This window comes from Dromiciops gliroides, chromosome 1 (assembly GCF_019393635.1).
Source record: "Dromiciops gliroides isolate mDroGli1 chromosome 1, mDroGli1.pri, whole genome shotgun sequence".
NCBI lineage: Eukaryota > Metazoa > Chordata > Mammalia > Microbiotheria > Microbiotheriidae > Dromiciops > Dromiciops gliroides.
The window spans coordinates 665,009,536-665,025,109 of NC_057861.1; the positions used below are offsets into that span (position 1 = coordinate 665,009,536).

General features: G+C 40.9%; 1 protein-coding gene across 1 annotated transcript; it reads left to right on the forward strand.

Annotated features, from left to right (window-relative positions):
- Positions 1-316: 316 nt before the first annotated feature.
- MRPL50 (mitochondrial ribosomal protein L50) lies at positions 317-9,129 on the forward strand. The gene is made up of 2 exons (XM_043976015.1): positions 317-3,689; positions 8,449-9,129. The coding sequence occupies exons 1-2, from the start codon at positions 3,526-3,528 to the stop codon at positions 8,837-8,839; spliced, it is 555 nt and encodes a 184-aa protein (XP_043831950.1). The 5' UTR covers positions 317-3,525; the 3' UTR covers positions 8,840-9,129.
- The last annotated feature ends 6,445 nt before the right edge of the window (positions 9,130-15,574 follow it).

Genomic DNA, 15,574 nt, shown 5'->3' on the forward strand with positions numbered 1-15,574 from the left:
ACTTAATCTATGTTTGCTTTCCTCAAAAGGCCAAATCAAATTTTAATTCAGTCCCTTTAAATAGCTCACCTGCCTTCCCACAAACTTATGAACCAGTGCTAGAGACTATTCTGAACCCTGGTCTGCTATTGTAGAATTGAGGTCATGGACATCCTGGTGAAGATCCTGAAAATTCTGTAATCTGGCATGGCTTTCATCTGCCCTGTGTTTATTTTTTTATTTGTATTCATTCATTCATTCATTCATTCATTCATTCATTCATTCATTCATTCATTCATTTAGAGGGATAGATGAGGGTTAAGTGACTTGCCCAGGTCACACAGCTACTAGTGTCAAGTGTCTGAGGCCGAATTTGAACCAAGTCCTCCGAATCCAGGCCGGTGCTTTATTCACTGCCCCACCTAACTGCCCCTCTGTGTTTATTTTTAAAGTCTAAATTGGTTGATGAGCAACCTGTGCATCCATATTTGTTTCTGCAGATAAATCCCATTTTTCCTTTTCAGTGGCATTGTTTCCCTTTTCTTATCTTTAGAATTTAACTCTTGAGTATCTCCCATTCCTCCTGGCCAGACTTGCCCAAAAGCTATATAGTCCTTGGGAGTTTACCTAGTTCAGGGAGGAGTAGCATCTCTGGTGTGAGGGCTGCTCATCCACTTTTGATGTCCACCTATCACTCAACTCTTGCCTATAGCTCCAAGTAGTTGTAGTATGTCTCAGAGGCTATACCCTGGTAAACTGTCTTGACAGATGGGCTAAACCAAGTTGAGAGCAACCAATAGGCCTCAAATCCATTAGTGAGTTAGAGGGATGTCTACAACAAAGCATATGAAGGCTTCCCCTGGTGTAATAGGTGAATGAGAACAATTTGTTCCAACAGCCATGGAAGCAGCTGAAGCAGGCACTGTGGAGCAATTAGAGCTAGGTCAAACATCAAAAACACCAAGGTCATCTACTGTATCCAGGGATATCACCAGCCATCTTGACTTTTGTCCTGCCACTGGACTTCAATGACTCTGGAAGAGAGAGTGAGGACAATAACTGTGCAACTATGCCTCACTTAAATCAATTCATGGGCAAGTCAAGACATCACTCCATGATGTCATTGGTCTTTGAAAGCAACAACATGGATCACAAGAGAAAATGATGAGGTCACAATTGGCTCAGCATAGCCACTTATCTCTATCAGGGAGAAGATAATTAAACACTAAAATACCCTATCAGCTCCTCCTCAGAAGGGAAATGAACTTGGAGTTCCAAATGAAGGATCAGCTTATTAAGAATGACTCTGGTGGGGCAGCTAGGTGGCGCAGTGGATAGAGCACTGGCCCTGGAGTCAGGAGGACCTGAGTTCAAATCTGGCCTCAGACACTTAACACTTACTAGCTGTGTGACCCTGGGCAAGTCACTTAACCCCAATTGCCCCACTAAAGAAAAAAAAAAAAAGAATGACTCTGGCAAGAGAGACATTCTCTGTGATTATCACCTATTTCCTTTTCCTTTATAGAGATGGACAGCTGAGGCATCCTCGATCTCCTGAGGGATAACTTCCTCTTGCCGTATAACTTGGAGGATTTTAGTCAGCTTTTGAATGACTAGTGGACCCCCTGCCTGGTAAAATTACAAGGTGTAATGGAATCAGCACCAGGTTCTTTGCCATATCAGAGGAACCTAATAGCATTCAAAACCTCTTCTTCAGTTGGAATTTGGCTATAGAGGGATTAACTTCAACCTGAGGTATACAGTTACTGGCTTCAGCATTGATTGATGAGAACACTAGTCTGTTGAAAACACTGTGGTAGTGTTCAGCTCATCTTTCCAAGATCATGTCCTTATCACCGATCAGTGTGACTCCATCAGTGTTGAGTAGTTGAGATGCACTATAGGTGTTTGGCCCTTAAATACCCTTAAGGGAATCATAGAAGTGCTTTGGGTTGTTACTATCAGTGTTAAATCGAATTTCATGTGCTTTCTTACTGAGCCAAGAATCCCACATCTCTCTAAGCATTGCAGCACTGATCCTTTGAATCCCTCAACCAGAAATCCTGTCCCAACCAGGTTGCTGGTTCACTTTAATATACTTCACTGCCTCACCATTCAGAAGGCTCCATACTTCCTAGGAATGATCCCATAGCCAGAAAATTTGGGGAAACCCCATTCCTCTTTCCCTCCTGCTCAACAGCTTGCGTTATTCCCACAGGACATTATAAAAGGCTATCCCTCCCTCCTAGAAGGCTTTTTGGTGGTCCTATGTTTTCTCAATCAACAGATGCCAACAACACAATGAATATTTACCTAGCGCTTTAAGGTTCTCAAAATACTGTACACATATTATCTCATTTGATCTTTACAATTACCTTATGAGATAAGTGCCATTATCATTCCCATTATACGGATGTGTAAAGTTACTCTGAGAGAGTCAAGAGACTTGCCCAGGGTTCTACAACTAAATAAGTATCTAAGGTAGCATTTGAACTCAGGTTTTTCTGACTTTAAGTCCCCCACACTATCTGCCTCTAACACAACTATTATTCAGTAAAAAAATGTTGTGTGTATGTGTGTGTGTGTGTGTTTTTTAAGGGGCTCTCCAACTGGAAAAAGTTGAGAGCCTATGTTGCATGTCCTTGATTTCAGAGTTCGCAGTCCTCTGGTTTTCCTGCAGTACTTCCCTAAGGCCCCCCTAGGCTCCCTCCCCTCCTCTCTGATTTATTCCTCAGTTCCAAGGGTGCAATGGAAAGCACATGGAATTTGAGGTCGAGAAACTTGGATTCAGATAGGAGCTCTGCAGACTGGCTGGGTGATCTTGGGCAGGTGCCTGACCTCAGCTCATCCGTAGCTTCTGTTTACTCATCTGCTTTTAAGAGTAGGGCTTTTTATCTGTCTTTTAAGAGTAGGGCTTCTTCCGGGGTAGCTAGGTGTCGCAGTGGACAAAGCACCGGCCTTGGATTCAGGAGTACCTGCCTCAGACATTTCACACTTACTAGCTGTGTGACCCTGGGCAAGTCACTTGACCCCACTGCCCCGCCAAAAAAAAAAAAAAAGAGTAGGGCTTTTTCAACATTTTCCTCTCCTGATCCCTTTTCGACCGAGAAATTTTTTAATTGACCAGGGTTATGTAAGTGTATAAAATAGGTATACGTAATCTTTTACTGTGGCCAAATTTTTCACGACCCCGCATTCAGTTACGCGACTCCATATGTGGTCACGACCCACAGTTTAAGCTTTGTTTTAGAGACAACCTATGATCTAATTACTGGCGTCCCTTCTACCCAAGCTGCTTTATCCTGATTCCTCCTCTAGAATAGAAGGGGATGGGAGGAGTGGTGGTGTAAGCTTTACTTCCTTCCCGAATAAAGTATAAACTTAACGGACTCATTACGGAACTTGACTCCTACTACCCCTGGGACTTTCTGATTAGGAACGTTGAGCATCTTGGATGGGACCCCTTAGACGTGCCCTGTCCCGGACTACAACTCCCATCATGCCCCGAAACCTCCATTTCCAGGTCCTTAGACTACACTTCCCTGCATGCAGTTGGGCGCTGGGGCTGTGCCAGGTGGGGGCGGAGCTCGCGCTACGGCTTCACGCGTCTCGACTGTCATGGCGGCGGTGGTTGGATTACATTCGTCTTGCAGGCGACTCGCGAGGACAGTTCTGAGGACCCCACGCCGGGCCCTGTGGGGCCAAAACAGGTAGAAGCCGCAGCGGGGGGGTGGGGGGGGTGTCGATCACCTTTTGGAGGAAACTGGAAGCTTGGGCCTGGCCTAGAGGGACATGGAGGGCGGAGGTTCGGAATCCTTGCTGTGACCTCAAGCAGGTCGCTCCCCCTTTCTGGGCCTCAGTTTCCTCATTAGTAAAATGAGGGGCTTGGGTTAGGCGATCCCCAAGGTCATGTCAAGCTCCACAGCTTTAGGTTCTATAATGAGAATAGTCCTGCCACCGACATATTCTCCCCACCCTCCCCTCCTCATCCTTCCAACCTCAGGTTGTCCGACTATGAAGTGGGTTCAACCATCATCACAGACGCAATGGATTTCCCTGATCAGAGGAGTCCTTGGACGTCATCAAGCCCAACCTTGTTTTTATAGATGGGGAAATTGAGGTTCGGAGGGGAAGTCACTTATCCAGGGTCACCCAAGGAATTGTTAACAAAATCAGAACTAGAACCCTGGTCTCTTGACCCCAGTCTCATGCTTTCTCTCTAGTAGTGATCTTAGGTGTTTCCCCCAACCGATTTGGCGTTGTCAGACAAGCTGTTGCATTGTACAAAGCATCATGTGGGGGGGGGGGTCTCCCCTCCCCCCACAATGACTATGTGCAGTTTAGGAAGAGTCATCTCCTGCTTTCTTCCCTCCTCATACCAACTTCCCTCTTTCTCAGGAACCCACTCACTGTAAACGTCTTTCAGGCAGGCTTCTACCTGCGCTCCTCAACTGGAAATTACCTTCTAAAAGATCACCAATGGCATCGGTCCATTGCCACTTCCAATGGCCTTTTCCTCTGGTCTTATCTGTGTTAACAGAGGAAGGCTAGGAAGTAAAAAGATGGATTGTGCAGAAGGTAGAAGATGATAGGGGAGTTTGCTCACAATAGAATAAGGTTCTGCCTGCCCACAGTTGAAGGGGCTGATAGTGGTACAGATACTGAGCCCTATGGGGAAGGGTTAGGCATGGACAAAGAAAGAACAGTTTATGCCTAAAGTATGGATAACAAGGATGAACAAGGATGCAGGAGGCTGGGAAGTATGACTGGAGTTAAGTATTAAACTCACCTTCTCTTCTCCCCAGCCTCCACCATGCGGTTTTTAGGACTGAGTGTCCAAAGGACTCAGTATCACTTGTTACTATCTATGTACCATCTTTCCTATAATGTTTTGAACCACTGGTTAACTTTTATTGTGTTTATCTTCCTAACTGTATTGCATACTTTGTGGAGGACTGGGACTGTTCCTCACACATCTTTGCATCCCTCCCTGTGCCTAATATAGTGCTTTACCAACTGTGGCATAGTTGAAATAGGTGTTTGGTTAACTCTGTTATCCTGGGTAAGCCACTTTGTAGTACTTGTGTTACTTTCCTTACTTCACCTCTTGGGCTGGGGGTGGGGTACTCATTTCCTTTTTTTTGGTGAGGCAGTTGGGGTTAAGTGACTTGCCCAGGGTCACACAGCTAGTAAGTGTCAAGTGTCTGAGGTTGGATTTGAACTCAGGTCCTCCTGAATCCAGGGCCGGTGCTCTATCCACTGCGCCACCTAGCTGCCCCTCTCATTTCCTTATATATAAAATGAGGGGCATGTATAAATTCGCAGGGACCTCTAAAGTCCATTCTAGCTCTAAACCTATAGTCAATAATCTCCTGGAGTTGTGAGGAAACTATAAAATGCCAGTTAAGTTTAATTCAGCAAAGATTTTTAAAGCATTTATATGTAATACATTATGTTCAGTTTAATGTTTAAAAATGCATAGTCTTTGTCCACAAGGAGTTTGATGGGTTAGTAGATGGTTTACAGTATCCCCGCATATAGAAGACTAACTGTGATAGGAAGAGGAGAGGACCGGACAAAAAAGCCCCAAGAAAAATTTGAGGAGGGAGAGAGGATGCTTTCAGCTGAGAGCAGCTGGAAGCTTAAAGGGATGGCACCTGAGGCTTGAAGGAAGAAAAGAATTTTAACAGGTGAAGATGAGGAGAGAACATATTTCAAGCAGGGGGGAATGGCCTGTTTAAGTGTGCAGAGACAGAAAAGAGCAGGGCTAAGTTCCAGGAAGAGCTGGTAGTTCAGTTTCTCTGGGATATAGAGTGCGAAGAGGTGGGAGCAGTGGAATGAGGTTGGAAAGGCAGGTTGGAGCAACAGTGTGAAGACTTAAATGCCAGGCTGAGGAATTGACATTTTATCCATTAGGGATGAGGAAGCTACTGAGAGTGTTGACAGGAAGTATGTGATTAGTTCTAGATGAATGATTGTCCTGAGCATCATTTTTTCCATTCCAGCGGCTACCACCCTAGTTTGGGACCTCCTTACTTCTTATACTAAGATTTAATAGTAGCCTTCTACCTGGTCTTCCTGCCTCCATACCATCCTTCTGATTGGTAGCCAAGTAATCGTTTTAATAAACAATTTTGACTATCCCTCCCCTGCTTAGCTTTTGGTGGCTCTCCACTCCTTATCAAATAAAATAGAAATTTCTTTGTCGTAAGCATAGGGCTCTCCACTGTCTACCTCTAACCTCCCTTTTATGCTCTATTATATTCTCTTTCCCTTTGCACACTCTAACCCTCAGCCAAACTGGACAGTTCTTCGTTCCTTTCTCTCCTCTGTCTCTCTCTTCCTCAGTTCATCTTCACATACTCATCTCAGCTTGGGAGAGACCCTTCCACATTTCTACCTTTGAAAGCTTCTCTTTCTTCAAAGCTCAGTTCAGGCGCCATCTCTTCCATAATGTCTTCCGTCATCATTGCTACTTAGTTGTTACCACTTCAGTCTTTTTTTTTTTCAAATTTTTTAAAAATAAAAGAATTTTATTATTTTCCAGTTACTTGTAGAGATAACCCTTAGCATTTGTTTACATAAGATTTCCAATTTCAAATTTTTCTCCTTCCCTCCCCCCCTCCCCCAGACAGCAGGCAATCTGATATAGGTTTACACACACACACACACACACACACACACACACACACACACACACAACAACATTAAACATATCTCTGCACCAGTCATGCTATAAGAGAAGAATCAGCAATAAGGAAAAACTTCAAAATAGAAAAACAACAGCACCAAAACCAAAAGAAATAGTATGGTTCAGTCAGCATCCATATTCCACAGCTTTTTTTTTTTTTTTCTGGATTTGGAGAGCCTTTTACATCATGAGTCCCCTGGAACTCTCTTGTACCATTGTATTGGTGAGAAGAATCCAGTCCATCACAGTTGATCAACACACAATGTTTATGATACTGTGTACAATGTTCTTCTGGTTCTGCTCATCTCACTCCTCATCAGTTCATTCGAGTCCTTCCAATTTTCTCTGAACTTCTCCTACTCATCGTTTCTCGCAGCACAATAGTATTCCATTACATTCATATACCACAACTTGTTCAGCCATTCCCCAACTGATGGGCAACCCCTCAATTTCCAATTCCTTGCCACCACAAAAAGAGCAGCTATTATAAATATTTTTGAACATGTGGGTCCTTTTCCCTTTTCTATGATCTCCTTGGGAAAAAGACCCAACAGTACCACTTCATTCTTGAACCTCTCATGCTACTCTGATTTTATATACTTAATCATGTGCAAACTCATAAATGTGTGCATGTGTTTCCTTCCCCTATTAGACTCCAAACTTCTTTTTTTAAAGAAATTTTTTGCGGGGCAATGGGGGGTAAGTGACTTGCCCAGGGTCACACAGCTAGTAAGTGTCAAGTGTCTGAGGCCTGATTTGAACTCAGGTCCTCCTGAATCCAGGGCCGGTGCTTTATCCACTGTGCCACCTAGCTGCCCCTAGACTCCAAACTTCTTGAGGGCAGCGTTTGTTATCTTTCTTTTCAGTGCCTCTCACAATGAATGTACACAATTAGCTGCCTGACAAACTTTTTATTTTTTGTCGAATTGAGTTTCTATATTTCTAGACATCAATTTTCCCTTTATAAAGTCAGAGAGCTGTTGGGAGGACCAAACGGCACCATGACTGAAACATTTTGAAAATTGCAAATCACTGTGAGAATCTAAGGACTTGGTTTTATACTCAGCTTTATGTTAAATGAATGACTGGATGAATCTTTGGTGTTCTGTCCCTTCAAGTTACCCCTCTCTACTTTATACTTCCTCATTATATCATATCCCTGTTGTAAAGTTACTATCTGTAAGGTGTTTAAAATTCTAGATAGACTGTCTGAAAAATCTAATGAGTGGTTGCCAATAAGTTAGAAGCTTTAGCAAGAGTTTAGACTTTTAAGCATTTATTAAGGAACCTGAGAATTTGGTGAGGAGAGAGAAAGAGGTGAAGATGCCTTCATCTATGTATCTAAGGGAGCCAGTGTTTCTGCTCCACTTCACACGAGGTCCCGGTGAAAGAGAGAGAGAGAGACCCTCACCCCTCCTTCGTCTCAGAAGCCTCCTGTGAAAACGGAAACAGGGCTGTGTACACACACACACACACACACATACACACACACACACCTCCAACTTCCTGATGCCAAGGCCACATGGCTTGTTCTCAGGCCAGAGCTCACAAAATGTTCCTCCCAGCAGGGGGTGTTGTTCCAACTCTCACACTGTGTGCAAGTCATTTCACCAGATCTGACCCTCAACTTCCTCCTTAGTAGATGGAGTTAGTTTATCATTAATGTCTTAGTAATTTCAGTAATGCCATGGTCTTGGCATTAAAAGTGATTTTTAACCATAAAGCTATTATTAGGAATGATAATAACTAACATTATTGCTTCTTATTACTTATTTTAGAACGAAGCAAGAAGAAGTAAAGGTTCCTGAGAAGGCAGTAGAGATTAAAGAAGAGCCTGTTCTGGAATGTCCACCACCACGAAGTCGAAAGTACATTCCTCCTGAGGATCTCCAGAGTTGTGTGGAATCTCATGTCAGGAGAGTTTTTGGTACACACCTTAATAATGATTGGCAAGAAACTAGCTTGGAAAATAGTCAGCTGAAGTTTTCTCTCTTGGCACAACTGGCTGAAGAATTTGGCCATGTGGTACCCAACTCTAGGCTTCATCAGATGCGCAGTGTCAAGGATGTTGTTGATTTCTATAGCATACCTGTGCAGGATGGAACTAAATTTGATGAGATTAGCTCCAAGCAACTGCCTTCCAACTTGAAAATCACCTGGAATTACTGAGGCAAATTGAACTTGAATTTTATTTTTCCTCTAAAGGAGAGAGATTTCTCATCAACCTTTTTAAAATTTGGCATCGTGTAAAATTGTTCTGCTAGAGCTCTTGTTACCAGAAATAACATATTTTGATTCACTAGTGACCTCATGTGTTAAGAAAGAGGAAAGATAAGGATTTGTGGTTTTTTTTTCCTGCTGGAGAACAGTTTTCTCTCCTGTTCTCTATGGAATCAGATGATTTATGCTCTACCCAGAATACGTGTTTGTTTAATAAATACTTATTGAATTAATTTGAATTGGTTGGTGTCTTTCTATTCTTTTTTTTTTTTTTAGTGAGGCAATTGGGGTTAAGTGACTTGCCCAGGGTCACACAGCTAGTAAGTGTTAAATGTCTGAGGCCGGATTTGAACTCAGGTCCTCCTGACTCTAGGGTCGGTGCTCTATACACTGCGCCACCTAGCTGCCCCTTGTCTTTCTATTCTTACAGAGAAATTATAATTATTAGAAATTTGCCTGGCTTTGAGACAGTAATAATTTCAGTTATAATTTTTCTCTAGATTCTCTTATATGTTATATTCTACTTATTTCTGTGGGCACAAGAAAATATTAATTGGGCAATCCAAATTAGTGTGCAGTTTAGAGCAAAACCAACTACTTAACTCTAAAACAGTGCTAGGTCTGGAATCAGGAATACCTGAGTTCAAATCTGGCCTTAGATACTTACTAGCTTTGTAACCCTAATCAAGTCACTTAACTTCTGTTTGCCTCAGTTTAAAAATAAGGATAAAATAGTACCTACCTCTCAGCGTTGTTTTGAGGGTCAAACCAGATAATTGTAAAACATTTAACATAGCACCTGGGGGGCAGCTAGGTGGCACAGTGGATAAAGCACTGGCCCTGGAGTTCAAATCTGGCCTCAGACACTTGACACTTACTAGCTGTGTGACCCTGGGCAAGTCACTTAACCCCCATTGCCCTGCAAAAACCTCCCAAAAACTCACTATAGCACCGGGCACATAGTAAGTGCTATGTAAATATCAAAAAGGAAAAAAAAATTTGGCTTTAAACACTTACTAGCTATTTTGACCCTGGGTAAGTTACCTAACCTCTCTCTGCCTGAGTTTTTTCATCTATAAAATGGGGGTGAGTACCTACCTCCCAGGGTTGTAAGGATAAAATGACATAATTATAAAGTACTTTGCAAACTTTAAACATGGAGTACAAGTCAACTTTGTCTACTCAATTTCTTTTGGTAAAAGGAATAGAAATTGTAATACTTTGCAATCCATACAAGCTCCAAATGCTTACTTCTTTCACTATTTGATTTTTCAGTACTTAACTGAACCTATGTAGGTATTCCCTCCATTGACATAGACTAAAACTCTCTATCTTGTGTAAACAACTCTTGTCCATATTCTTTCACAGACCATGCAAAGGGGATCTGTGTAACATTCAGGAGACTTTCTCCAGGTGTCCTTACAATTTGTGGATAGCAGTACAGTTCAGGGCATCTGTCTCATACAATCTGTGCTCTTACTACATGACTAGCCTGCACTTTCTGATTACAATTTCCTCATTTGTACTGCTTGCAACACTATGTAACTCACTCCTGGAAATGTGCTGCAATTTACATTACTTACCATGTGTATTTCCTTTGCAGCTTTGATTATTTGCAAATTGTGGTATTCTGAGATTCATAACCAAATGGTGTTGCTGGAAGAACACTGGTATTAAAAAGATTTTGTTTTTTAATATAAAATTGCTTGGAATTACAAATGCTCCTGAACAATTGCCCAGTGCAGTTTGGTATTCTTCTAGACCCAGTTCATTGTGCATACACCCTAATGTATTAATTTAGTGGACTGGCCTTTTAATTGTATAGTCTTATCTCCATAATTGGTATTTTTTTATCCATTTTCTTGTATGGATCATTAAGCCAATCTCTTGAATAATTAGATATTTCAGTGAGGATGCCATGTAATGAGTATCATGGAATAGTTTACCCCTTGTTTGTTTGGTTTTTGCAGGGCAAATGAGCGTTAAGTGACTTGCCTAGGGTCACACAGCTAGCAAGTATCAAGTGTCTGAAGCCAGATTTGAACTCAGGTCCTTCTGAATCCAGGGTCGGTGCTTTATCCACTGCTCCACCTAGCTGCCCCCTACCTCTTGTTCTTATCAAGGACTCATGTATTAATTTAATGTGCACAAAATAAGGGCCTATGAAGGAAGGTGCTATTTGCCTCTAGAGAAAGAACTGATAAATAGAAGTATGTATGGTATGGTTTTACATATAAATACATATTTGTGTCTAATGGTAGCCTTCTCTAGGGCAGGGTGGGGAGAGAGGGAGAAAAAAAAATGCACAGCAGAAAACAAAAGAAAACTTGATACCCAGAAAAGCAGAGTAACTTTGAAAATGATGTGTAGTACTTACTACATAATTTTTTTAAAAAAGTAAACAGTTGGGGCAGCTAGGTGGCACGGTGGATAGAGCACCAGTCCTGGAGTCAGGAGTACCTGAGTTCAAATCCAGCCTCAGACACTTAACACTTACTAGCTGTGTGACCCTAGGCAAGTCACTTAACCCCAATTGCCTCACTTAAAAAAAAAAAAGTAAACAATGTGAAATGGAAATTCATGGTTTTCTATTGAATCTTTATGTTGTTCTGTGCACATGGAAATTTAAGTTGAAAATAAATTTAAAAAACTTTTACGACCCTATGCACAAAGAGATTATATCTGGGAGTGGAACCTTTTAACAAATGAATTAATAAAAATCAATATTGTCCATTGTTGGAGTAGAGCCTTTAAGTCATCGGATTTTTGAGGCAGTAAGGTGGTCGAGTGGATAGGGTGCTGGGCCTGGAATCAGGAAAACCTGAGTTCAGATCCAACCTTAGACACCCACTAGTTGTATAATCATAGGTTAGTCACTTAGCCTCTATTTGCCTCAGTTTTCTCAACTAAAGTAGGGATAATAATAGCACCTTTGTCACAGGGTTGCTGTGAAGATCAAATGGGATATTTGTAAAGCTTTTAGCACAGTGCCTGGCACATAGTAAGTACTTTATAAATGCTTACTCCTTTCTCTTCCCCCTTTTATTATACCAATGCTTTTTTTTGTAATAAAAATAAACAGTAGATCAACTTTCAAACAATTGTGTTTTGTTATAAACAAAATGTAAAATCCTGTCCATTCCATGTTTATGTGTGTCTAAAAGTTCCATTGGAGCAGCATAACTGGAAGTTATAGCGCCTTGAAGGCCATATCACACACTCAGTTTGTGGTTACTAATTTTTTTTCTTCTAAGATAGGTTTGTTTAAATATTTAATTTCCTTTTCTGTTCATCTGGACAATTTATGTTCTTGTAAATATTAATTTCATTTATATTGTCAGTTTTATTGGCACGTAGTTGGGCAAAATAACTCCTAATAATTGCTTTAATTTTGTCTTCATAGGTATGAATTCACTCTTCATTTTTGACACTGGTTTAGTTTTCTACTTTCTTTTTTGAACCATTAACTAATAGTTTATCTATTTCATTGTTTTTTCATAAATATATAAAAGTTATTTTTTAGTTCAATTTTTTAAAGTGAATTTTTTAAAGCTCTCCTTTGATTTTAAGGGCTTCCATTTTGAGGTTTAATTGAGAGGTTTTAATTTGTTCTTTTTCTAGTTTTTTTGGTTGCTTGCCCAGTTAATTGATCTTTTGCTTTTCTCTTTTATTGATGTAAGTGTTTAGAGATATAAATTTCCCCCTAAGTAATACAAATTTTAATCTGTTGTCTTATTATTGTCATTATTTTTGTTTATTTATTTATTTTTTTTGGTGAGGCAATTGGGGTTAAGTGACTTGCCCAGGGTCACACAGCTAGTGTCAAGTGTCTGAGGCCAGATTTGAACTCAGGTCCTCCTGAATCCAGGGCCAATGCTTTATCCACTGTGCCACATAGCTGCCCTATTGTCATTATCTTTAATGAAATTATTAAATGTATCTATGACTTGTTTTCTGACCCACTCACTCTTTAGGATTAAATGATTTAGTTTTCAATTAATTTTTAATCTGTGCTTCGAAGGCCCTTTGTTGAATGTAATGTTGATCATGATCCAAAATGTTTTTCTGCATTTTTGTTTGTGAGGTTTTTATACCTTAATATGTGGCCAGTTTTTGAGGGTATCAAGTATAGTTGAAAAATGGGTATACTCTTTCCTGTTCCCATTCAGTATTCTCCAAAAGTCTGTCATATCTAATTTTCTCAAATTCTATTCATCTCCTTAACTTCTTACATATTTATTTTGTTAGATTTATCTAGGTCTGAGATGGGTATATGGAGGTCAGCACTAGTAGTTTTGCCAAATCCTTCTATAATTCATTTAAATTTTCTTTCAAGAATTTGTATGCAATGACATTTGGTGCATATATGTTCAGTATTAATATTAATTCATTGTCTAGGGTAACTTTTAGCAAAATGTAGTTTCAGTTAGGTCTGTTCTTGCTTTTGCTTTGTCCGAGATCATCATTGCTACCCCTGCCTATTTTATTTCAACTGAAGTATAATAGATTCTGTTCCAGCCTCTCATTTTAACTGTTTTTCTGTTTCAAGTGTGCCTTTTGCAAATAACATATTCTAATTTCTAGTGTGAGAAAATAATGGGTTTTGAGGGTCCCAGAGGCCCCCCTACTTGATGGCCTAACTGCCTGACCTCTTTTAAGGTCAGCCCTAGAGTCAGTCAAGTTGGACCTTGGACTCTGAATAGAGACAATAGAGATTAAAACTACACCTTCCTTGAAGCCTTTACCCTCAGAGGGTCTGTACTCTGGACTCTGACCTCAGCACATACTGCTCATTTTAATATGGACCACCCTAAGTCCAGTAAACTAATAGATTTGTTTGTTTTTTGTTTTTTTTGGTGAGGCAATTGGGGTTAAGTGACTTGCCCAGGGTCACACAGCTAGTAAGTGTCAAGTGTCTGAGGCTGGATTTGAACTCAGGTCCTCCTGAATCCAGGGCTGGTGCTCCATCCACTGCACCACCTAGCTGCCCCAAACCAATAGATTTGAATGATGCTAGCCAATTAGCTTTGAGCAGTGTGTAAAGGCCACCTTTCCTCTGGATCCCAGGGAGCTTACCCTTGTTGATTCAGCTCTCTTGGCCTGGGACGCTGGAGGAGGCAGCCCTGAGGCCCCCTTTTCTAAGTGTGACAATTGGAGTGATGCCACCTGCTGGAGAGTTATTGTAGGAAAGCTCTGCCATGAGGAGAAGGCATTTGAGGGCAAGCCATGTGGCTTGGAAGGTAAGTTCCTTCCAAGTAACGGGAAGTAACATTTGCTCGTGGGTACTGTCTATCAAAGCTACCAGCCAATTAGCTTTGAGGGGTGTGTGTGTGTGTGTGTGTGTGTGTGTGTGTGTGTGTGTGTGTGTGTGTGTGTTTGGTGAAGGGGAGGGGAGGCGGGCTGTTTTGGTTTTTGAGGAGAAGCTTCTGGGAGGAAGAAGGAAGCATTGGGTCCTTTTTGTTCCTGACCTCACTATGGCAGAACAGATGATGGGCTCTCTTAAAAATAGTTAGATTTTCACCTTTTTCTCTGATCATTAGATCCTAATACTCTTTAATAAATACTTAAAAGTCTAAACTCTTGCTAAAGCTTCTAATTTATTGGCAACCACTGATTAGATTTTTAGACAGTATAGCTAGAAAGCAACTTTTCATAAGTATGCAGGGCTTCTGAATGTTCGGAGCCATGTGCTCTCTCTCTTTACTAACATTTAATATGCTTTAATAAATGCTTAATGCCAAGGACTGGAGCTATAGCTTCTAAATTAAAAGTAGCAATATATTAGAAACCCCAGATAAGTTCCCTAAAACTTGTGACAGAGATAGGCATCCCCATATAATTTCAAACGACACACTAGTTTCTAGTTTCTAATCCATTCTGCTATCCTCTTTTGTTTTATGAATAAGTCATGTTGTTCCTATTCACAATTATGATTGCTGTATCTTTCTCTCCATCCTATTCTATTTCTCCTCTTTTTTCTATCCTGTCCCTTCCTTAAAAGTCAGTTTTTCTTTTAACCACTGCCTCCCTTAATCTATCCTCCCTCTTATTACCTCCATACTCCCTTTCATTTTAGCCCCTTCCCCTCCTACTTCCTTGTTGTGTAAGATGAATTTATGTACCCAACTGTATGTGTGTATATATTATATATATGGATATAGATATATATTCTTCCTTCTTTCAACTAGTTCAGATAGAAATGAGGTTTAAGCATTGATAACTTCTTGTCCCACATTTCCCCCAACATTGTAAAAAGCCTCCTCTCCCTCTTTTATGTGAGATAATTTCCCCCATTCTTCCTCTCCCTTCTTCCTTTTACCAGTATATCCCTCTTTTTACCCTTCTATTCTTTTGAAATCTTCCATATATATATATATATATATATATTTTTTTTTTTTTTTGCGGGGAAATGAGGGTTAAGTGACTTGCCCAGGGTCACACAGGTAGTAAGTTTAAGTGTCTGAGGCTGGATTTGAACTCAGTCCAGGGCCAGTGCTTTATCCACTGCACCATCTAGCAGACCCCATCTTCCTTATATTTTGAAAAATGGACTCGAGATTTCCTGTGCCAAGATGGCCAAGCGAGAAAGCAACCCACTAAAGCTCTCCGAGATTTCCCCTCCAAACCAACATAAAACTGCCTCTGAAATGTCCCAGGAAACAGCCTACCAGCCCAGCAGGAAGG